This window comes from Blastocystis sp. subtype 4, assembly GCF_000743755.1.
Source record: "Blastocystis sp. subtype 4 strain WR1 chromosome Unknown seqid_0075, whole genome shotgun sequence".
NCBI lineage: Eukaryota > Bigyra > Opalinata > Blastocystidae > Blastocystis > Blastocystis sp. subtype 4.
The window spans coordinates 1-26018 of NW_014569472.1; the positions used below are offsets into that span (position 1 = coordinate 1).

At 46.0% G+C, this 26018-nt stretch overlaps 1 protein-coding gene across 1 annotated transcript; it reads right to left on the reverse strand.

The window, feature by feature from the left end:
• Window positions 1-193: 193 nt before the first annotated feature.
• JH06_1475 (hypothetical protein) lies at window positions 194-25851 on the reverse strand (the record flags this gene model as incomplete). Its single annotated transcript, XM_014672777.1, has 3 exons — window positions 194-12944; window positions 12975-25799; window positions 25832-25851. The coding sequence occupies 3 exons, from the start codon at window positions 25849-25851 to the stop codon at window positions 194-196; spliced, it is 25596 nt and encodes an 8531-aa protein (XP_014528263.1).
• Between the last annotated feature and the right edge of the window lie 167 nt (window positions 25852-26018).

Sequence of the window (26018 nt, forward strand, 5' to 3'; positions counted from 1 at the left end):
CCTATTGATTCGTATAGTTTTGTCTTTGTGACCTGTTTGTTTGTAGTCTTTTTTCAAATCGCAAGATTGTGTTACCAAGTAATCCATTCCTATCTCTAGGGAACTGATGAGTGGTATTGAAAACTTAGAAGCACCTATGATCTATTATACTATGAAGTAATGAGATTCAAAACAAACAATCAAATACATAAGCTTACTCTTCATCCTGGTTAACTGAGGTTGCAATCACGAACTCAGCAGTATCCTCTTCGCTAATTCCATAACCCTTGAATCGGAAAGTCTTCTCGGTTCCACACACTAACACTCTGCTATCTCCCTTGTTCACCTCCACAGGGAATAATGCCTTCAAAGACATGGTGATACCAGTATCCATAGGTTCCTCATCCACATACTTCACACACATATTCAGTTCCACACCTTCAGAATGCTGATCGAAGATACCCACGAAGGCTCCATTCGTCACAGCAAACTCCTTGAACACATTCTCACATGTCGAAGTTGTGAAGATCACGTTGCTCACCAACTCAGGATGAGAACCAAGCAGACGGAAGTTCTTGCCCTGAGACACTACAGCTGACGATTTACTGTAACCATCAAGAGACTCCAGAGCATTCACCTCTACCACTGTCACTAGCAGGATGGGATTATTATCAGGTGTCACACTGACATCATCCTGATCCTCGAAGTGGACACACAGCATCAAGGTCTCTTCAACGGCCTCCTGAACCATCAACAAAGCCTTAGCATTTGAGACAGGCGACCATGCTACAGCACTTGAGTTACTGCAGACAGCACTAGCAGGTACAAGATAGGCAGCATCCAGACGATCCACATTGGAGCCGGAGAAGGTGTACTCCTTCGGACTATTGACATAGAGTAGATTCTTATTACCAGGAGCCATCACAGAAGATACATACAGCACGTCCACAGGCCACTCCTCATACAACACCCAGAAGTTATCCTCACCGTTGCCAAAGCCGTAGCACACATTCAACTGAGGAAGCCTAGGAGTCTTTGTCAGAGTCCAGGTCACCATGCAGCCTTCCACATCCTTCTCATCCTCCACATACTGATTGCAATCTGTGCCACTCACCAAACGCATCTTATCAGTGCGTGTAATGTTAGGCGCCACATTTACAATCCAGATCTTCTGGACATGAGGAATGATCTCATACACTTCACCACTGTTATACTCATCCGTGATAGACAAGAGACCACGAGACTGCATTCGAATTGGCATGTAGGGTGCTCCATAGGACTGATCACTCATGGATACCCACTTCTTACCACTGAACTTGTAACACAGTTTCCAATCATGTTCTTGTGTCGATACCTCTGTGAACGAGAACTCGTGATGCATGGACTCACCATCCCATTCCATGGCTACACCCTCATCAGCATCTTCCATACCCATAGCAGGCGCAGTAGCACAGTCCGTAGTTTCATCATCCACCCACTTGTAACGACTCTCATGAACCATAGTATCCGTAGTGAAAAGACGCAAGTTCGCAGTCACATTCTTTACAGCCCACAGGTTAAATGAGTCACTGTAAGAACCACCCAATCGCACTCCATTGGACACGACTTCAGCACTAAACACACCCAGAACAGTGAGATTGAACTGTGTGAGGAAAGGAGTGGCCTCTCCCTCGAACCAATAACAAATCAAAATACGTCCCGCTGTCGCCACAGATACATGGAACTTGCCCTCTGCATCCTTCTCATAATAGTCATCGAGTGTCACATCGTTCACGCAATCCTCAGAAGTCTTACCCTCATTAAGAGGGTCAGGAAGTGGGAAGATACGGTCACCAGGGAACACCATACCTGTGATTGTAATCTCGTTATCCTCATTGAACAAGACAGCATCGTTACGAGCTCCATCATCAACAATCAACTCATTCACAGACATCACCATTACCACCATGTCATCATATATCATAGGCTCCTCATTCACAAACTGATAACACAGCTTGTAAGGCTCCGAAGCAAAGTCAAGACTGAATTGGACAATACCATCAATGACCTCCATCCACTCACCAGCATCACAATTGTCACCAATCACCATCTTCGCCATATCACCAACACCAGCACCAATAGCTTCAATACGATAAGAACGAGGGATGTTGGCTGTCACCTTAGTGTTGTTACCATTCAGAGAAATGAAATCCAACACTGTCTTCGTTGTGAAAGCACTCAGAGCGAAGCGACGATCCATACCAGCAAACACATAACACATCTGGAGAGCAGACTCACTAGGCTCCGATAAGGTTACATTGAACGTCTTCTCTGTACTAACAGGCATCTCATAAAGGATCTCACCCGAGCAATCGACTCCTTCCACAAGCACCACCATGTCACCAATTCCAGCAAGAGAGGAACCTTCCACAACAAACTCCTTCTCCTGGTCGACCACAGCACCACTGCTAGAGAGAGCAGGGACCACAGAACGAACAGCAGGCACAGAACGGACAACGAATGAATACTCCTCATACTTGATTGGAGCCTCGGACACAGTACCAGTAGTGAAGACGTAACATACATCATACTCCTGTTCTGTCTCAGCCTCCGTGAACTGATACTGGATCTTGTAATCCGTACTCAATTTCTGGGTTCGGATAGCATTCAAACACGAGGATCCAGCAGTCACAAACATCACATCATCATTAGCAGACAAACCGAATCCAGTGAAGGCCACAGTAGACTCCTCTGTTTGTACGAAGACAGTTACAGGATACTCAGGATGATCTACCACTTCAGCACCCGTGATACCCTTCACAGAGAAGCTCAATACATCATACCGCACTCCAGGTTCTGATCCGAACACATAACAGAGATACAAGCTAGATTGTGTTGTAGGCGCATCCACCATCACTGTCGACTCGAAGGCAGTCTCAGTAGCATTTACAGGGAAAGCAAACTCAGCATTCTCACAGTTAGTATATGTGAACATCACCGTATCATTAGCGCTGAGACCCACTCCTGTCAACTCCACCACCTTGGGCTGACGAGCCACAAGCACTTGAGAATGACCCGAAGCAAAGGCGGCACCTGTGAGTGTCTTCACATAAATCGGATACAGAGACACAAAGAGGTCATCCTCAGCGAAGCGGAAGCACATCGTAAGGTCCATGGTTGTGTACACATCCTCATTGAACTGGAAGCGGAGTTCGTGAGACTCGCCCAGTACCATGTTATCAAAGGCTGCAGCCACAGCAGGACTGCTGCAGTCTGCTCCCTCTACGACCTTAATGATATCCTGCGCTGTGATCAACACACCCGAATACACCAAAGTCTTTTCTTCACCCTTCACAAACACATTCTTTGCTCCAGCAGAAGGTGACACTTCAGGACGACCAAATACAATCAGATAGAAAGGACTACTCACTCCATATTCTCCCTCAGGTCCATAATGCATCCAGTCATGACCAGCGAACTGATAACACAACTGATAAGGAGCCTCTTCTGTGCTCTCCTCCGCGAAGTAGGTATCCGCCTCCAGCTCCTCATTCAGAGTGTAGAAGGATACAGACTGCGATACCTCATTAGGATCTCTCATGAAGTCCACCTCCTCATCACAACCATGGCCAGAAGGCACGAATTTGATCTTGTCTCCAGCAGCCACTCCAATACCCGAGAAGGTCAGAGTCTTGGGTCGTAACCAGATAGCAATCGTATCACTACCCGAGGTAGCATTCATCGTCATCAGTCCCTTCACCGTCAATGCATAGTTCTCATACAGGAAGACTTGGTTACCAGCGAACTTATAGCAGAGCTTCAGAGCAGTCGAAGTAGGAGCATCCATAGATACAGCGATGTATGTAGCATTTGTCACCACATCAGCTTCCACAGGAGTCGAACAATCCGATTCTTCAGTGAACCAAGCACTATCATCCTCACTGGCTCCTGATATCTCAGCAGGCACCTCAGTGTACTGCTTTGCAACCACAGATCCCGATTCGAATGAAGTCACTCCCTTAATCATCAGATCCCACTTTGCAGGCTGGAAAGCACCATTGCTTCCGAGCAACAGTGACTCCTCACCAGCGAACACGTAACACAACTGATATTTCTCTCCATTGCTAGTCGAATTGAACGTCAGACTCATAGAAGTCTCTGTACCAATGTACAAATAACCGATCTCCACGATCATCTCGTTCGAAGGACAACCTGTAACCGTAGGAGTAGCACTCTCAGGCACGAAGTAGAAGTAATCGTCCGCATTCACATGACTACGCTGGAAGTAGAAGGTCTTGGTCTGACCAGCCACAGCACTGCTCACATCCATGTCCTCATCTGCAGTCACCGTCAAGGAATACAACACATAGGCAGTCGGGACACGCACAAACTCTTCTGAACCGAACTTGTAGCACAAGTAGATCTCTCCCGAAGCCACTTCGTCCATCACCTTCACCGAGGTCATCTGACCCTGGAGAGTAATCGAAGTAGCAGTCTCACCATTCACCTCAAGAGACAGAAGTCCAGAACATGACTCGCCAGCTATGAATGCTAACATATCACCAGCAGCGAAACCATCAGCAGTCACTCGGACAGGCTTCTCGTTATGAGCCACGAAGAAGGAGATATTCGTCTCCTGCATAGTGTCCAAGAAGGCAGTGAAAGCCTTCACAACTACGTTGAACGTAGGATAGGGCACCACATTCTCTGCATTGGTTCCGTAGTGGTAACAGAACGTGTAGCTCACTCCGTTACTTCCAGTTGTAAACATATAAGTTGTTGTGAACACTCCATTCTCGCTCATCACGGGGAACGAAGCCACAGCAGGCGAAGAGCAATCAGCAGTAACATGGAACGACACAGCATCACCAGCACGCAGACCTTCACCCATCAGAACCATCGTCTTTTCCTGATTGGCCACAGCCGTATTGATATTGCCTTCTCCAGACACTGTCACAGAACTGAAGTCCATCACAAAGATAGGCTCTGTAACAGCCATAGCACCTTCCATACCAAACGAATAGCACAACTTCACACTCTTGCCAGCAGCAGTTTCACTGAATATGAACTGAGCATTCTGTATTGAAGTTGAAATCATATTCATTGTCACTGCAGCCAAAGTCGTCTCCTCTTCACAGTCCTCTGAACTCTCCACGAACCACATTGAATCAGCATCTGTGAAGCCATTTCCATTAATCAGAGCAGTCACCGGCTTGCCTACCACAGCATAACCAGGCTCACCAGACATTGTCACAGAAGACACATAGACCTGTGTAATAGAGAACGGATATGTCTTAACAGGCATAGTATTGAAGCGATAGTTCATCATCATTGGTTCCGTAGTCGTCGACTCCGTGAGAGACAGCGTGAATGTACCATTCTCAGAGACAAGGAAAGTCTCCGTCGACACGGTGCCCACATTGTAGAACACCTCATCATTCTCCTGAATCCACGAACCATCCAACACGAATGTCTTGGGAATGCCAACCACCACACGATCTGGAGCGCCCATCAGTGGCTCCACATCCGTAATCTCTCCAACACGCATTCTGTAGTCCATACCACAGTCCACAAAACTAGATCCTCCAATACTGTAACAAAGCTTCAACATATTGTTATAGCCCTGAGAGAACATCCAGCTCACAGTGTTCTCACTGTTCAGTACAGCTGAAGCCACAGCCTCATCCGAGCACGATGTCTGCACGTATTTGAACGACTCGACAGCATCCATTGAGAATGTAGCCTCGCTCCAGGTCTGCACAAGAGTACAGATTGCCGCTGATAATGTCGTCACACGAATCGAGTAGCTCAGTTCACCAGTCTGGAGAGCTGTGACATCCCAACCCGTTGTGAGGGAATTGAAATCAAATGTGTACTTGCCATCAGTGCTGATCAAAAGCGATTGAGTCATCAGAGCAGTTTCTCCAGCATACACAGTCACAGTCCATGTTGCAGTCGCGTACTGCTTCACTTGGACGTGCACGCGGAACAGTTCGATAGCAGGCAGTATATTTGTGATATGATCCGAAGTGAAACGGAACTCAGCATTAGCTGTCGAAGCACTCACCAGAGTCACTTCACCACTCTCCTGAAGCACAGTATCTAGAAGTCCATTCACGATGAATCCATTGTTGTTCATCTCCACATAGCGAGGCACACGAGTCTGCATGAATACAGAGCCCTTGGTTGTGACGTATGATATCACATGAGGTTGATTGGCCACACTGAACCACACATTCTGCTCAGACGACTGAGATACAACATAAGCACCAATGATATCCATCGAATATGTACTACTCTGGACACCAACACCTGTGAACATGTAACAGAACTTGAACGATCCCGTCCTCTCTGTCGTGACTACAGTTGAGCATGTCTCCTCAGTACATGTCACCACAAAAGGCTCCATAGCTGCCTCAGCAGAACACTCCTTATTCACATCGACCAACTTGAGGAAATCTCCACTCTTCATATTCACTCCAGTGAACACCAACTCGTTATTCATATTCTCCATCATCACACGAGACACAGAACCACTCACACGTGTCTGTGCAGGTACCACTTCATGAACATTCACTTTGAATGCATCATAAGCGAAGAAGGCATCTCCAGCAAAGGCATAGCACAGCTTCAACTGATCCACAGTACCCGAAGTCATTGGCAATGTTACATCACCCTTATAGACATTCGTATTCGTTGAGACAGGCATCAAGGAGGTAGCATGAACCATCTTCACCACATCATTCACCTTCACATCCACCTTGCTTGTCAAAGTCATACGATGTGTATCAGGCTTATAATCCGACACATACACATAATGACCTCCAATGATGAACGGAGTCAATCCAACAGCAACTCCATCAACCACAGACGACTGCATCGACTTGAAGTACACTGTTATATCACTCTCGTCGTTCAGCTTCACCACTGTCGCAGTACCATCTTCAGTCTCCAACACTTGCTCCACGAAAGTGTTCGGTAACACATCACCAAATCCATCACTGTAATCATTTAGCGTACTCACACAAGGCTGTGACACTGGCACGAACTTGAATTGATCATTCTCGCTTGAAGCACCTGCAAACGTCAGAGATGTTGTGACACCCGTAATCAGATCCAGAGTCACCTCCGTCTGATCATTCACACTCGTCAGCTCATAGGCAGTGAAAGGCCAACTATAGAACACAGGGGACTCAACACCGAAGTAGTAGCACAATCCAACTGTGCAGGAAGGCATTGAAGTCAACATCAGAGAAGCAGTCAACGATGCATCCAGACTGACCACAGGAGAGAGAAGAGTCTCACAACTGCAGCCAAGAGCAACCTGATCATTCTCAGCAGCTCCCTGAGCAGCAGAGAATGAATACACCTTCTCTCTCTTCACAACTACCTTCAGCTTGTCTCCAGTATCCACACTCATGCCATCAACACTGGTGAAACCAAGAATTGACAGACGTACAGATGTCTCAGCAGGCTTCTCCGAAATGAACTTATAGCAGAAGAACCAGTTCGAGTTGGTAGCAGATACTGTATCCTCAGTATTGATTGTGATTGTTGTCAACAGATGGGTTCCATTACTCACCACAGGGAAGCTCATCTTATTTGAAGCGTTCACATCTGCACACGACGAGGAGGCCACAACCACACTATCTCCTTGAGCACCTCCCTCCGACTCAATCACGAACTGCTTTGGCACAGACAACACCACCACATCGTTAGCTCCCTCCACAGCATATACATCGGTGAAGCTCTTCACAACCATCGTAATGGAAGGTAGATACAGAGCAGGTTCCGAACCGAACTTCATACATCCGAAGAACTCAGTGTTGACAGCCGTGAGATCAGTGTACAACACACTTACGTACAGAGTCGACTGTTGTGAGACGATGTTGCTGAACTCCGTCAGAGACTCACACTCTTCTGCTGAAGACACGAATGCGAAACGATCACTACTATCAATATTATTGCCTGAAGGGAACACCAATCTCTTCTCCACATTGAGAACTGCAGTATTGAGACTCTGCTCCCTATCTACCGATGTACCTTCTAACACACCCACGAATCCAGGCATGTGCTTCACACGGATGGAATCACCCGTAGCAAACGGAGTCTCATTGTCAAAGGCATAGCAGACATAGCAGGTCTTGCCGGCTAGTGAGCTTGGCAGATCCAGAGTGTATTGGTACTGAGAACCAGAACGAGAACGAGCCACCACTGGAGCAGTGTACACATAGGCAGAAGCATTCTGACACTCATTGGAGTCCAACACAAGATGGACTTCATCATTGGTACTGTATCCATACGATCCATCTGTATCCGTCAAATAGTAGACCTTTGGAGTATTCATCACAAGCACATTCGCAGCTCCCTGGGACACTGAATCAGGACCATAGTACTGCTTGATAGTCACCTGTGTAGCATTGTAGCGCATCCAGTTCTCATTCACAAACTTGTAGCACAGAGAGAATGTCTTTCCAGCATCCTCTGTAGAGAAAGCAGAAGGAGCATAGAAGGAACCATTCTCCTCCACAACACTCGTAAAATGAGCGATACCACACTCCTCACCATCTGTAGCCCATCCAGCCATATCACCAATAGCCAAACCACTGCCAGAGAAGTAGAACATCTTTGTATGACCAGCAATAGCAGTCGTACTGCTTCCAGAAGTCAAAGTAGCATCAATACCAGTGATAGCAGACACATGGAAGCGTCCACTCACCTTATCATTGAATGCACTCAACGTAGAGAACTGATAGCACAGACCAAAGTCATCGCCAGCAGTCACATATTCCAGATCCACAACCACAGCAAAGGCATTATCAATCTCCATTACTGAAGTCTTAAACACACGTCCATCCAGGGCATTTGCAGCCACACAACTTGCCGATCCTCTCACCAAATACACCGTATCTTCGTAGGTAGCACCATTACCACGGATCTGGAAACGCTTTGACTGACCAGCAACCAAGCCGCGATCATCCATATTGTCCACAGAAGTGAACGACAAATCTCCAGGCAAGGTAATACGTAATGAATAAGGATAACTCTTCCAGTAACCAGAATCCTTACTGAACCAATAACAAGCGTGTACATTATCACGAGACTCTCTCGAGAAATGAAGAGTCGATGAACACAAGTTGCTGTTGTCAGGACAAGTCACAATCGAAGCCTGAGGATCATCTTCTGGATGAACCACTTCAGGCAAGCGACGACCGAAACCAGTATGCACATCACACTCCTCATTATTGTTGATAAACTTGATGTAGTCTCCAGTAGCGAGCTGCATACCATACAGGTTCAGAGGCTTCTCACCATTCGCCACCGCTTGATCCACAAAACCGTCCTGATCCACCAGGTTACCAGTCAGTCCGTACAACTCAGATACCGTGAAGGTGATCGAAGGATACAGCTGAGCAGGATAATTACCAAAGACGAAACACAACTGGAGAGGCTGGCCAACAGTCAATCCCACTGTAAGGAACGTCACCTTGAAGGTGTTACTCGAGAGAGCAGTCACATTCATGCCCATAGCCTCCTCAGGAGAACAGACTGTTGCTGTAGCAGGTACTGCATAGAAGGTATTAACAGAAGACACGAACTCCACAAGCGTAAACGTGATCTCCTTCTCGTAATCAACCACAAATCCAGTGATGCTTCCCTTATCCACAGAAGCAGCAGCTATCACAGTGTGTACAGCTACACGCACAGTTGGCACCTTATAATAGACATAATCGTCACCAGTAGCAATAGTACTCAAGTACATGTAACACAGCTCGTACTCCTTTGCCTCCTCGAAAGTGAAGTCACCATACGTGAACGTCTCCGAAGCATTCAACTCCTTCTCGGTAGAAGCATTACACTCAGTACCAGCCTCCACGAAGTAGGCACGATCCGCATAACGCAGACCCACACCATGGAACTGGATTGTCACAGGCTGATCCTTCACAACCATGATGGTCTTAGCAGGATCTTGTACACCCTCCACACTCAAGGTTTCCACAGCTACAGCATGGAAACCATTGTTACGAGAATACCATACATTGCTCTCCACAGGCTTTCGGATATAGCAGACAGTAACATCCGAGTTCGAGGTCTTGAAACCCACAGGTTTAGTAGTGCGAGTTACGCCATCAACCACCTCCAACTCATACTCATTGAACAGTTGCAGCACGAACTCCGTTGAGGAATCAATTGTTTCTAGGAACTCCACAAATGTAATTCTCTCAGTAGTCACACTACTGATCGTCATCTTGTAAGACTTCTTATCGTTACGGTTCACCACAATCACCTTATCACCAGCAGCCAACAGAGATGTGAAATCATTGCCGTTAGTCACTGCCTCGTGCTGCTCACTCGGCTCACTTGTCGCAGGCACGAAACTGATAGTCATTGTCTCAGGCAGAGGATATCCATACTCCACACAAGGATTCTCGCTTGTGAAGCCAGTCGGGTTCTTTACGAAGCGGATACGATCTCCATTCTGAGCCACACCTCCAGATGTCAGTGTCAATGTGACCACCTTCGATTCACCAGCAACCACACGCTCCGGCTGGATGGCTGACAACATCGTAACATCTACACCTCCAGTGTAGTTAGGAATCGTTGTCCATTCATCCTCTTCTGACACCTTGTATCTCATGCTGTACTCTCCAAATGGCAATCCGCTTATTACAGCAGAACGTGAACAAGTATCCAGAGGCATTATAGTAGTGAAGCTACCACACTTCGATGGGTTGCTACATACCAGACTCACAAGAGGCTTGATATCCGTTGAAGAAGCATAATCACAATTCTGTCCCACAAATATCGGATCCGAAATGGTATAGAAATCATCTGCCACTGACTTATGGAAGTGCATCTTAATGAAACGACCCTTAGCATCCAAACCATAGAAACCATTCAGAGATTCAGAAACAGTATTAATATTCATTGTCTTCGATGGAGACCATGGTCCCTTCAGACTGTTCGAAGATTGGCTCTCCATACTCTGCACACGATGGTTCATCTCTCTCGTTGGTAACCAGTACAACTTATTAACCTTCACACACTTCACGAAATCAGGCATCATCCAAGCCTCTTCGCCAGGTCCCAGCTTTCCAGTCGAGTCCATAGCACCATCAGTCAGCATTTCGTGGAAGTTCGACAAGTACATGAAGTGACCACCAATAGAAGGACGATCACTAATGTTAAAGGACATTACTGACTCTGGCTTGCAACGATCCGATACAGCATCGAACGAGATTGTAAAGTCGCTTCCAGTAGAGTGATACAGTCCTCCGGTACTCTCATTCTCCGTTCCAACCACAGGATAACCAAGATCATACACCTCCATCACAGTGTTGGGATAGAACTTCACCACAGACTCGTTGAACATGTAACAGAGAGACTTAGTACGAGCTCCATAACTCGACACCACTGAAGCCATTGTGAACTTGGTCGATGTTGTCTCCACATAATTGCTACCCGACAACTCATAGAACACCACCTTCACAGGCTGAGAACCAGCAGGGAATTGATCATAAACGCCATGCAGAACAATGGTATGTGTGTACGTCTCACCCACAGTGGTAGGACAGAAGCTAGGATGGGTAGACTCCACCTCCGCCGACTTTACACCCACAAACTCCGATGCCATCGCCTCCAGATCAGCAATCGTGATTGAGGACACTTCCTTCATGACACGGCTACGAGTGAAGCTGATGAACTTGCCACTTGAATACAATGCCGACATCTGATTGTCTAAACGGAGAGCCACAAGCAAACCCTCAGTGGTCGAGTAAGCCTCATTTGCAGTACAAGACAGTGAGAAGGTGAAATCCTTGTGTGTATTCTCAGTGAAAGTCATCTGAGCACTGCATTGTCGAGAAGAAACGACACAGTTAGACACCAAGGTCGAGTTCTCCATCAGTTTCTCCTTTGTACACATCTCCTCCGAATCCACAAAGGCCATACGATCATTGGAGCCAACACTTCCACTCACAATGACAGTCTTAGGAACATCCGTAGCTGCCTGGCACTCGTTGATCAGACGCTTGCGCTCCACCGTTACACCAGCAGCAACCTCTGACAACGCCAACACACAGTTAGACTCCATGGAAGCATCACTACACTCATCATCCAAGAACACAAAGAGATAGGTTCCCTCTGTAGCTGAAGCAGACACATAAGTAACACGCACAGCTCCGAAAGAAGGCATATTCTGGGCCATCTCAGTCTGTGTGTAGTCCTTGTTTAGTGTGAAAGACAACACAGAACTATCTTCACGTGTATAGGTCATGGTCACAGTCTGAGGAGCCACAGTGGTATCCACAGTTACACTCCATTCCACATACTTCTTGCAACCCACTGTCACATCCTCAATATCTGTTGGCTTTACAGTCATCGTGATGTCAGCGTAGTGCTTCGTCTGAGCACTGTTCTTGAACTCGTAGCATAACTCATAGAACTCACCTTCAGCAGTAACAGGAGTGATCGTATGAATCGATATGAAATCGCTCACACTACCCACAGAAGCATTTGCAGATGTACAGGTCTCACCATGAAGAATCCAACGAGCCACATCGCCATTGGCAATACCCACACCCGAATACACCATTGCACTTGGCACACTGTCGTACACATAATCAGGAGTAACAGCTGTAACTTCCTTAACAGAGATCAACATACCAGTAGCAAGCACAGACTCGTCGAAGAACTTGTAACATACCTCTACAGAGCCTGATGCCTTGAAGCCGAATTCACGAGATACCGTTGTAGGAGCATCCGTGAAGTCCACTTCTGTCTTCTCTGTGCCATCCTCCCACACTAACTGCACAGGTTCAGCACAATTTGTACCCTCTGCAGAGAACCACATAGTATCTGATCCACCCAATGGCACCGATTCCACTTGCACTCCATAAGGCTTTGTCATGTCCTTCACAGCAATGGCCACATCGCCAACAGTGGTAGTAATACTCGTGAAGCTGATCACATTCTTCACAATGTCTCTATACATAACCGTGGGGAATCCGAAGAACTGATAACAAAGAGCATAAGAACCCGAAGTCTTCTCCGTCTCAAGACGATAAGTAGAGTTGCCCTCTGACACCACAGCAATATCATAGTTCATGTCCAAACAATTTTCAGCAGTAGAAGGCACGAAGAAGACACGGTTACCCACACGATTAACTCCGTTTCCTTCCACTTTGAAACTCTTTGGAATCGATTTAACAAGAATCGTATCAGCACCTTCACCTTCAGTAGGCATTGCACTCACAGAATACACCTCCACCAAGAATCCCTGATCGTCATACTCCGTCCAGGCAGAGCCAGTCATGTAACAGAACTTGTACTGTGTCTCCTCACCCGTGAATGTCCATACGAACGATACGACACGGTTTGCTGAAGCAGTAGCCTGTACACCAGCACTGAGATCCAGGTTCCAGCAGTGTTCACTCACAGACACGAAGGCGAAACGATCGGTACTCTCCATGGCCGAACCCTCCACAGTGATCGTACGAGGAAGATCCCGTACAGCATCCTGAGGTGTAATTGAAAGAATCTCACGCAACTGAATGGTGAGCGAAGGATACATCTTCCAGCTCTCCTCACCGAACTGATAACAAAGATTCACTGCAGTGATACTACCATCCAAACGCGAGAAGAAGAATTTATGTGTCATCGATTCCTCCATGATATCCGACTCCTCAATGACATCCGAAGCCACAATGTTCTGCGTACAATCAGTCTGACTACTTGACACCCAACGTACTCTGTCTCCAGAAGACACACCAATGGTATCAAAGTCTACAGTCGTCCACTTGTTGTAAGTAGCACTAGTGGGGGTAATACTGTTGATGGTGTGCATCTTCAGTATCACATCAGGAGCCAGTACATAATCAGCACGGTTATGGAACTGGTAACACAAAGTCAAATTAGAAACAGCATCCAAGAAGGTTAGTTCGAAGGTAGTATCCTCAGCAGACACCGTCACAGCCTGACGAGCCGTAACATCCTTGTAAACAATGGTGGCATAAGCTGTAGTGTCCTCACAAGACATTGATGGCTGCACGAACCAGAACTTATCTCCAGCAGTCACTTCATATCCAACAAACTGGAACCTCTTCGGTACACCGACCACAACATCATGAGCTGATCCTTCCACGCCACGCAGATCATCGATATGATACAACTTGAAGGCAGCCTTCTCTGAACGAGCAAAGTCTTCATAACCGAACTTGAAGTGAGGCTCAATCATCACGTCACTAGACAGTCCTTCCATAAAACGCACCTCCTTCGTGGCACTACCGAATCCCTCGACCAAAGGATCCTCATTCACCATTACGACCGTACCAACGTCCTGAGCATCCTTAAGACGTGAGCGCAATCCCTCAATCTTCTCCTCATCAGTAATTCTATTCTCATTATCCGCCTCAGGCAATGTGGTGAATGCAGGAAGACGGTCACCAGTTCCAGATGTAGCACCCACAACCTCAAGGACTTCATCGCTACCCTGAGCAGTAAACTTCACCTCATAGTGAGCCTTGCCCTTCTCCAGATCGAAACCCTTTACAGACATGTGCTCACCTCTCTCATTCAAGAAGGTAGCAGACTCCTCGTTGTACTCAGCAGAACCCTGAGACCACTGCGTCTCGGTCATCTCATAGACAGTCATACGGAAAGATACAGGCAGATTACCATTAAGATGTGAGTTAAAGCAATAGTAGAACTGATGATCAGGAGCCGAATACGAATTGTCTTTGAAAGTGACCTTGAAGTAGAGATGCTTCATAGAATCCATCAATAGAGGTGTGTACACACCATCATTCTCCTTAATAGGTACCATATCTGTACAATTTTCCGTACGAGACCAACCAAGATAATCATCCTCAGTCAGACGAGATCCAATAATGTTAAACACCTTCTCAGCACCCACTACAGCCACGCCATCGTCACCAACCTCACGAGGATAAATTGATATCACAGAGATGGAATAGAACTGATACTTGGTATAAGGCTTCACTTCGGAAGTACGGTAGGAGTAGCAAAGATGATATTCGTCACTCTGAGAATGAGGCTGGATTATGAACACATTGTTCTGATGCTCGCCAACGATCACTGAGCTCTGGTCATTATTCATCAAAGGCAAACGATCCTCGATATCACTGCATGAACTACCATCCTTTGACAGCCAGAACTCTCCTGTAATGAGACCACTTCCATACAGACGCAATTGCTTCTCCACCTTGTCGGGGAGCATAGCATAATGCATATTCAGTCCCTCAACATGAAGAAGTTGAGCTACCTCCGTAATCACACTGGTCTGCAGAAGCACTGGATCCAGACCCTCCGTTACATAACACAGATTTACATTCTTCGCAGAGTTCATAAACGTGACCGACACTGAACCTGCCATCGGAGTAAACGTCATTCCATCAATCTCTACGATACTACTTTCATCACACTCAGAATTAGTGGTGAAGTAGCATTTGTCCTGCATCGTCAATCCACTAGCCACAAGCACATTCAACGAGGTGCTGAAGTCAGCCACTACAAAACTAACAGGCTCCAGCTGGAAGTCAACAACACGCACTGTCATTTCAGGATAAGCATGATACTCTCCTTCTGCCAAACGCAGACACATCATGTACTCAGAAGCAATCTCACCAATCAAAGTAATCTCACCAGAGATAGCTCCAGCAGCAAACTCACTCTCTCCATCAACTGTAAGGATGTTCACGCTATCACATGTCTCTCTAGCATCCACAAACTTCACCTTAGCACCTTCAACAGCAGCACTCAAAGTCACATTCAACGAAGCCTCCTGATGATTGGCAAAGATTCTAGGCTGGACATCCACAACAGCAACCACATTCAGAACCACATCGAAAGGATAAGTAGGCTCATTTGCGAACTTGTAACAAATACGAGCAGTAGAAGGAATGCCCTCCATACCATCCAGAGCCGAATGAATTGTCACTTGATTAGTCTCCAGATCCACTTCATCCACAACAGCGAACGAGTTCGCATCCTTGAAGGATGAGAACAGATTGAACAGCTCCGTTCCATCTTCCTCAGTATAGCCAGTAGTAGGGACATCATAGAACTGAGCACTCTTGACAGTTGAGTGGAATTTTTCACCATTCTTAGAATGATAGAAAGGAAGGCGCTCCGTTTCCTCACATGATGTAGCACTGGTCTCCGTCCATCCATACGAATCGCCCTCACGCATCATATAACCAGACACCTGTACATTCTTCGTCTGACCCTGGATTGTCTGTATTGTGACCGCGTTCAGAGAACCCACAGTGTAGCAGAATCGTTTCATCAAAATTGTATCTGGCGAGTTCTCATAGTTGTAACACATAGCGAAGCAACTAGCATTATGGTTCATGATCTCAGCAAAGGCAGAAGACTCCTGAATAGTCATGGAGAAATGACCATCAGCATCCACAGTGACACTCTTGTCACCAGCTTCATTCAAAGCAATCAGATTCTCCTCGTTGCAAGTGAGTCCAGCAGTCAGAGATACTCTATCTCCACTGCCTGTTCCATAAGTAGTATTCACAGCAAATGTCTTAGTATGACCCACAACCAGGAAGAAGTTATCACCATAATCCGAAGTGATACTGGCTACACCCTGGAACACAAGAGTCACCATGAAGTAAGGATGGAAGACTTCAGGTTCGTTCTTGTAAGCGTAGCACAGCTTGTAGACTCCTGACGATGTCGCATTACTAAAAGCGAATGCCACACGCTCCTTATCAATGTCTTCCTCTGTTACAATAGGACTCTCAAACAGAGGAGGATCATTTTCCTCCATCATGTCGCAACTTGTATAACTTTCAGGAACGAACTGGACACGATCACCAGCATGCAGATTAATACCCATAACGCTCAGACGATAGTTCTCTGAAAGTGAGAGGGAGATCGACTGATACTCCTGACCTCCATAATACAATCCATTAACAGTAGCTACTTCAACAGAAATATCATATAACTTATAGGGCTCTTCATCGAACTTATAACACAGCTTGTAATCCTTCATACTGGCTTCATCGAAACTGAGTTCCACAGAGTGGTTTTCATCCACCTTCTTATCAGGAATACCATTGAATGTAGCATATCCCGAATCACAACTATCACCAGTTGTGTATCGCACGAAATCTCCTTCCTTCACTCCAGTACCCGTGTAACTAAACACGGATGGCACTCCCTCCACAGCTAATACACGAGAAGTGGAAGTAATATCATACACAGAGATAGCATACTTGGCCATGAAGGAATATTCATCATCCTCAAACTTCCAACACACTGTCAAAGTTCCCTCCTCAGCTGTAGGAACCATCAAATCCTTCACATAGGCCTCAATTGGGTTGCTACCATACACAGTCTCTTCCACCACAGTCTCACTGCTGCAGTCGGTACCACGCACCAGCTTCAACTTATCCTTATCACTGAATCCAAAACCACTAATGGTCCATGTCTCAGGCACACCAGCCACCAATGTTGAGTAAAGACCCTTGTTTGAGATGATGGAGTCAATACCCACAACTGTCATCTGGAAGTTTGGATACATCTTGAATGGCTCCTGACCGAACTTGTAACATAAAGAGAACTTATTGTCAACTCCAGCATATGAACTCTGCAGGAAGGTCATAGAAGTACTGCTTCCAGTCACACGCAAAGCACTAAGACTCTCCACAGACTCGGCCATCAGTTCCGAGACTCTTGTTGCCAACTCACTTCGACTCTTCTCAATCTCCACCAGATCCCCAGAATAGTCACGAGCCTCAGAAGCACTCACCTGTGATAACAAGGCAGTCTTACCATCACATCCCTCGTCACCATAGACCCACTTTGCGTACTCCTCAACTCCCTCGTCATGACCTCCACTCACAACAAAATCGAATGATTTCTCAATATACATCACTGAGACACTATTTGAACAATCTGTGCAGACAGCATTCATTTCAAGGACATCGTATACACGCATTTCAATATTAGGTACACGGTACCAAGGCTGACCCTGGAACTGATAGCAGATATAATAGGAACTGGCAGCACCCTCGTTAAACAGAATAGTAGCATCCAGCTTCTCATCCACAGAGATAGTATTACTCTCGAGAACTGAGCAGTCCTCCACCTCGCTGAAACCGACCTTATCCATAGCTTGCACTCCATAGTTCTGCTCACTGGCAAACTGCAGATTCTTGGCATTTCCAACCACAGCAGTGGTGTTCGAACCCACATCAGTTGAGATCGTTTCAACTGTCATCACTTCGATCGTCATCAGCGTAGGATAGAAGAGAAGATCGGAACGAGAACGATAGCAGACAGTGAAAGGCATCTTGAACACTTCAGAACCGGTAACAAAAGCAACATCGAAGTAGTATCTGGCTCTATCTGCATCGTACAGGATTGGAAGCTCCTGGACATCCCGAGTTGAAGAAGGAACTCGCAGACGAGCTAGAGTACCAGAACAATCACCATTCATGGCGAAACTCAACAGATCGCCTTCCTCAAAAGCTCCCTGTACGTTCCACTTCTTCATCACACCCTTCACAGCCACACGATTCATACTGTAACCCATTTCCACCTCCTCACGAGTCCACCAAGGAATGATCTCCTCCACAGAGTGTGAAGTGATAGTCACATCCTTATAATGGACAGTGGCTTCATTACCAAAGATCATACACAATGAGAAGTTACCTCCACGCAAGAAACGAATATGAGCCTTTCCATCAGCATCGATAGAAGCAACTGTGCCAGTCTGACCTGTTGTTAAGTCCACCATAGACACCAGATCGCTAGAGCAATCATTGCCACTGGTCAAAGAGAAATGATCGGGAGTCGAACTCACACCCAGATTGAAACCATAGAAACGAGCCTCACTATCCACATACGTCACGAAGGATTGCTCCCCATCTGTATTATGGATCGCGTTCACACGAGCAATACGGAACGGGAAGTCATATCGCTTTGGCTCCTCATTACCGAACTGATAACAAAGCGACACCAACTCCTCATAGCCTTGAGTGAACATCACTGATGTGTAATGCATACTGTCAACAGACACCACATTTTCATCATATAGATGGTCACTGCTGATTGGCAAGGCATACTTGGTACGACAAGGACGATCACTCTTCACCCAGTAAGCGCGGTCTCCAACATTCACTCCATAACCAGTAAACTCCACATCTGCCTTCGACCCAGCAACAATTAGATACTTATCATCAATCTTTTCATCTGTACTGTAGCTGCGAGCATCATACAGATCAAAGACACGCATTCGAATATCCTTATACAAATGGAATGGCTCCTCGCCGAACTTGTAACACAGATAGAAGCGTTCATCTGATTGCTCTGATGAATCCATAGCGAAGCTGAATGTAGCACGACCATTCACATCCACACTCACAGAATGAGCACTTGCATCTGCATTCTTCAAAGCGTTCTTCAAACGATCAGCACGAGACGTGATCATCTTGTATCGCTCAGCTTCATCCTCCTCCACTGAATAAGAGAGCATATTCGTCTCCACAGTCATGGAGGACATCAGAGGCACCACCTCTGAATCACAAGAATCACCACGCACCCAGCGAATTACATCATTGGACTTATCCGAAATACCCGTACCAGTGAACTGAACAGTCTTAGGCTGATCCACAATAGCCAAATCATCAGTATCAGTTGTCGACACCGTTGTCATTCCCTGAATCTTCTTCACCGTCAACGAGAACGCAGGATAAGCATGATAATCTTCATTACCATGCTTGTAACACAGAACTGCAGAATCCTGAATTGTCTCATGGAAGCAGAAAGTAGCACTGCGGTTCTCATCCAGAGACACCTCGGGATGCTTCTGATCCGCCCCAAGTCCATTACACACCGAACCCCAATACACCTTATCATTTACACTAACACCCAAACCATTGAAAGTATAGGTCTTGGGAGACTCCACAACCATGACATTGGCAGAACCATCGCTTACATACACACTAGTCAGACCAGCAACCGTGACGAATACGGGCATCTTCACGAAGTAGTCCAGATCCTTAAACTTGTAACACACTTGAAGAGATCCCGAAGGAATGGCATCCACCTTCATCGACACCTTAACGTCCTCCGTCACATAGAATGTCTTGTTCTCGAAAGGAGTCTCACACTCATCATCACCATGATTGACGTAGCGTGAACACATAGGAGAATCCACATCACGAGGAGTGATCAGACGGATCTGATCTCCTTCGCTAAGACCACTACCGCTCAACACCAATTCCTTCTCAACGCCTCCCACCAACACTACAGAAGAATCCCCAGTACTCGAAGTGAATCCATCGAACTTGTGGAAGAACGTCGTAAGAGTAGGATAATCGATTGTCTTAACATTGTTCCAGTGGTAGCACAAGCTATATTCACCTCCTTCAGACTCCTTCACAAGGAATTCAGAGGAAGCAAGAGACGAAGATACACCTGACACAGGAGCACGATTCACCAGCTCCTCACGCTTGCCATCAATAGGCAGACTATCAGTACTATTCATACAAGATCCACCAACTACCTTGAAGGACACTGAATCGAAGTCCGTTGATCCCTCTAAAAATCGGAAGTAATCGATATCCATCTCTGGCTTATACAAGCATCCAACAATCGCATGTTGATTGCGAATAGAAAGCACATCCAGACTATATATGGTGATCGAAGGATACTCCTTCGCCAACTCCTGACCAAAACGATATGACAGATAGTAACGACCGTGTACATCAAACTTCACATCACAGCTGGACTGGAGATTAATTCGAGACACCACACCAGGCATTCGCACAGTATTATCACTTTCTAGAATCCATTCAACAGAATCACTGAGAGTATACTCTAGGGGCCAGATACCTGAGAACACGTAATTCATTTCTGGTTCACCAGCATATCCTTCCATAGGTGTCACACCAGTTATGTCCACTACATTCATCGTGAAGTGATTGAACCTGTAGTATTTCGAATCCAAGTCGTTCGCGAAGTGGTAACACAGCACTTGAGAGGATACAGAAGGTTCTGGGAATATCAGACGCACCTTCAACATGGTCGAACTCTCCAGAATCTTATCGTTCGTACTGATGACAGTATTGCTAGCCAATGAAGGGTCACAGGCTTGGCCATAAGGAACAAAGAATAGAACATCATAGAGCGTCAACGAGTTACCTGTGATTGTAAACCACTTGTTCTGATTTGCAACGATAATATTCTTTGCCATGGAAGGAACAGTAGCTTCCACACTCTTCAGACTCATCACAGTAAACCGGATGTTAGAATAATGGACGAACACACTACTATTAGCGAACTGGTAACAGAGGGTCCAGCTGGAACTAGGCTCCAAATCCGATACAAAGGCCATCTCAACCGTTCCATCTTTCTGTACCGTCAGGGTATTCACAGTTACTCCATTATGGATGAACGAAGCAAAGTCTCCATTATAACAATCTTCACCGCTCTTCAACACACGCACAAGGTCGTTCATCTTGATGGAGCCAGGTGTTCCTGTCACCAGAACCGTCGTAGGATATCCAGCCACGATTTCACGAGGAGTTACATCGACCACACTGTGTAAATCAACCTTGATATCAGGATAAATCTTCCAAGGAGCTGACCCAAACTTGTAACAAAGAGGAGCACCTAGGTTGGTATAAGCAGGATTGTATGTGAACATGATATTGGTAGTCACCTTGTTACCCTCCGAAAGACTCACTTCACCAACAGCACCATTACCAATAGTCATGTGATCCACAGTGGATGCCAACACAGTAGCGGCAAAATCCTCACACTTATCTGTTTCAGGGCACGTCTGAATCGAAGTGGCTACAAAGTCGAATGTTGTGTGATCCACAGCTGTAGCCACAATCGACTTTCCTTTGTTGTTACCATCGAAGATAAAAGATGTCAGAATGAAAGCGAAGGAAGAGGAAGGAGTAGAGAACACATACTCACGGTTCAGCTCAAAATCGCTGAAAGAACAAGCAGAATCAGGATTCACAATCTGGAGAATACCATTCACATTATCATAGATGAAACGCTCATTATCACAGGTCGTAACCGAAGTACACTTACGGCAAGAAGGACTCGATGGCAAAACAACCTCCAGCTCTGGCTGAGGTCCAGCAGGCTCTACTACCGTGATCGTGAACTTGACCGTGTACTGGCCGCTACGCTGAATATGCACAGAAGCCTTGTCGATGGTAGGAAGCTGCTCCATCTTGGTAGCGACTTTCAACTCCGTATCATCCACATAGATAGGAACAGTGTTCACACCATTACTCTTAAGAACAAAGGATCCTCTGTGAGTCACCTTATCGAACTCAAAGGTAACAGTCTGTTTATCCTCAATAGAACCGAACGATTGACTGGATGCACTCCAACAGTCACTATCCTGGGTAGAACCAGGCAAAGCAAACTTGACACGATCACCAGAATTGCCATACACAGTATCAAACTCCATAGGAATACTTATATGAGAAGCTACAGAACTATTAGCCATTGAACCCACATTAGCGACACGTATCTGAATGGTATCAACCTTCATAGGATCCACAACACCACGAGGACTCGTGAAATCAAAGCACAGATCCTTCAGTCCTGAGTCGGTGAAGGCCTGGATGGTCGAATGACCGCGAGAGCTCACCGACCAGAAGTCTCTACTATCAGTACAATTCTTTCCTGGGTCCACCCACAGAGCACGGTTCATGTTGTCAGAATCAGCCTTTGATCCAATGAAATCAATCTGGATCACACTTGTGAACACAGTGCTTCCCCAGTTCTTCGTGATCAACAAACGGAAATAACGAGCTGTGGAATCGTGGTCCAAATCCCAGTACATAAAGTTACCCTCTTGGGAATTGTCTCGTGGCATATCCTTTACAGACAGCACCGTCTGCCAAGGAGCATCCATCTTCGCAGAGTCGGCATCAAACAGACAGGAATCCTCATAGCACGACACCAGACGTTGGACCTCAAAATCACGAGGCAACTGAGGGAAGAATACGGAATTGATGAACATACCAAACCGATGGAGGGTAGTGATATTCTTCAGATCGTATATGATCCAATGATTCAAGCCACTGGAACGACCACCATTCTCAAAGGCGAAGATGGTATCCATGGGATTATCGAAGGGCATAACAGTCACATATGGACCATGCGAAGCTACAGCACGGCCACTACAATACTTAGCATCCTCAGGACTATTGCCTCCAGTCAAATCTGCATTCGGAGTCAACTTGTAGTACGTCTTCTCACGCTCAGTATCATGAATACCATAACCATAATATTCAATGAGAGTCTGCATACCCTTCACAGCAAGAGGTATCTCACTTGATACACCATTAGCCTCCACATACGAAATCGACGATACAGACACACTGAAGGAGAAAACAACCGCACTTCCTTCAATAAAGGAATACACAAGACGATAGTCACCAATCGCTGTGAAGGTCACTGTACCATTGCGCTCAGCCGAGGAAGTCTCACCGAAACTGACAATAGCACGATCACCATTCTCATTTACATAATAGGCAGAATCCAGAGCATTCAGTCCAATACCCTTCAAGGTAATCGAAGTTGCCGCGTTAATGATAGCTGTATTAAATGCAATAGATCTCACTCCCACAATGGTTGTGACCTCAGACACAGTACGGAAGGTAAAGACATGATTCAGATCGAAAGGGGTTTCACAAGCAGCCATATGATAGAGAAGATGGTACTCACCATCATCAGCAGGACTCAGCACACGGATGCTAAACACAATACGATCTCCAGTCGATGTGACAGTCCGGACAGACGACTCAATTGAAAGTGCCTCACCATTCTGAACGAAGGAAATAGCATCATTCGAAGTGAAACGAGTTCCAGTGATCTCTAAGTCTTGTTGATAATTCTCATACAACTGGAAAGAAGATGGTGTGATCTCAACAATGGTGATAGTCCTCTCAGAGAAGGATATGCACAAACCACTGAAATTGGCAATCACATGATAAAGACCAGTCTGAGTGAAAGTAGTATCCACCGTGTACATACCATCTGCAACACCTGATACAATACCAGAGCCAGCGATCAAGCCCATTTCATTACAATTTCCATTAGCAAAGTAGACTTCATCACCGATACCCAGACCCGAGCCAACAATAGACACAGACTCCATACCAACAGCAGCATAACCACAATTTGAAGTCACAATTGAGGTGATCATAGGCTCCTCAATATCAATAAACGCAGTAGGAACAATAGCGGCAATACCACTGTCATAATACATACAGAAACGAGCTCCAGACATCGCCATAGAAGTATTAATGGTCATACTAATAGTGTCATTCTCAAAGACGAAGAACGGTTCTGCTAGAATCGATGTAGCACTCAAGCAATCCTCCGAAGCGGTCACGGAACTATCCACAACAACCAGATGAGCGTCCTTCGCAATGTTTCCAGTACCACGTAATGTCACCATACCTCCGATAGGACCTTGCGACGGAGAGATAGTGTTCAGACCATAAACAATTACATTCTGATTTGATTTGAGTCCTCCCAGACAGAGAGAAGCCTCTTGACTCTCAGGAACCGAAGCAAACGTCGACAGGATTACTGCCTTGTTCTTATCATAACAATAAGCTTCGGGCTTGTCAGCCTCGATGAACTCGTCCAACACATATAAATCCGTAGGGAACTGCATAAGACCAGTGATCAAGGTCTGCGCGTTACGAATCAGAACTGTTGGCCTTGATACCGAAGAGAAGAAAGATACACGGAAACCCTTTCCAGTCCTGGTTCCTTCGACCAGAACATACTTTGTCACAGTTGTAGGGAAACCAGCAGCGTAAAGATCATTGCGAAGCTTCGAAGCCTCTACAACAATCGTGTAAGGACCCAGCTGCACACCATCGATCTCCAGCTTGAACTCACCATTATCCAGTTGACGCTGATTGTCGCTTGTTGTAGCAAAACCAAAGTCGAGAACAGAGGTAGACAAAGCAGGGGAACTGCATGTACTCGTCGAATCCACCCACTTCGCAGCAACAGACTCTGAGAGGATCTGGCCAAAGAACTTCATCTCCAGAAGCTCAACGTTCTCAGGATCTCCCCAGTTGGAAGTAATTTCGAGCTTCCAGTACCGAGCAGCAACAGGCTTATGATTCGATGCCTCAAGTGTCACCTCTCCAGGAATGAGATAAGACATGTTGTAAGTAGTGAATTCATAGAAAGGACCAGAAATGCTGTCACGAGCATAGTACACTACAATAGTACGAGGAGAACGACGCTCGTTCTGAATGGTCACATTGATAGCCTGAATGAGAGCGGGCTTCTGGGTATCGAACACCATGGAAGCACTCAGATTCTCACACCAATCGCACATAGCTGTGGAACAGGCAGGATGGGCAGAGACATCATCTGTGCACGTAGATACTCCTTGACAACCAGAACATCTACGTCCACCTTCCTTCTGGTTATAAGCAGCAATCCTATCTCCATTGATCGTCAGCATCTGGCAATTATCAGTATTATTATGACAACTCTCACTAACAATGGAAATGGTTTTCCAGATAAAACCAGTAGTATCCTCACCGTCAAACACATCAGCAGGGTGACCAGTGGTCTGATAGGGTGGAACGTACGGAGGAACATTAGCAGTATACCCCCACTTTCCATAACCCTTGGGTCGGCTACCCCAAGACTGACGAATCTCATCAGTTGGAAGCCAACTCATCGAGGCTGCTGAATCACAACGATCATCCTCAAACAGGATAGAAGACGGATGAGCTACAACAGAACTAATTTCAGCTGATACGACCATAACGGTCATCAGCAAAAGCATAAATCTAGGTACTCACGCAAATCACATAATGTCTACAACTCAGTAAATCTAGTCATTATTTCAATAACTCAGCAAAGTCTAAAAACAGATTTTGAATAAAACCAATTAATGACTTTCTTGTATTGAAAATCTGATCTCAAAGAAAGTCCACTTCGAATAAATGTCACTGGCCACAATTTTTGCTCGAGTAAACGACACTGAAATCAATTAAATATTTGGAATT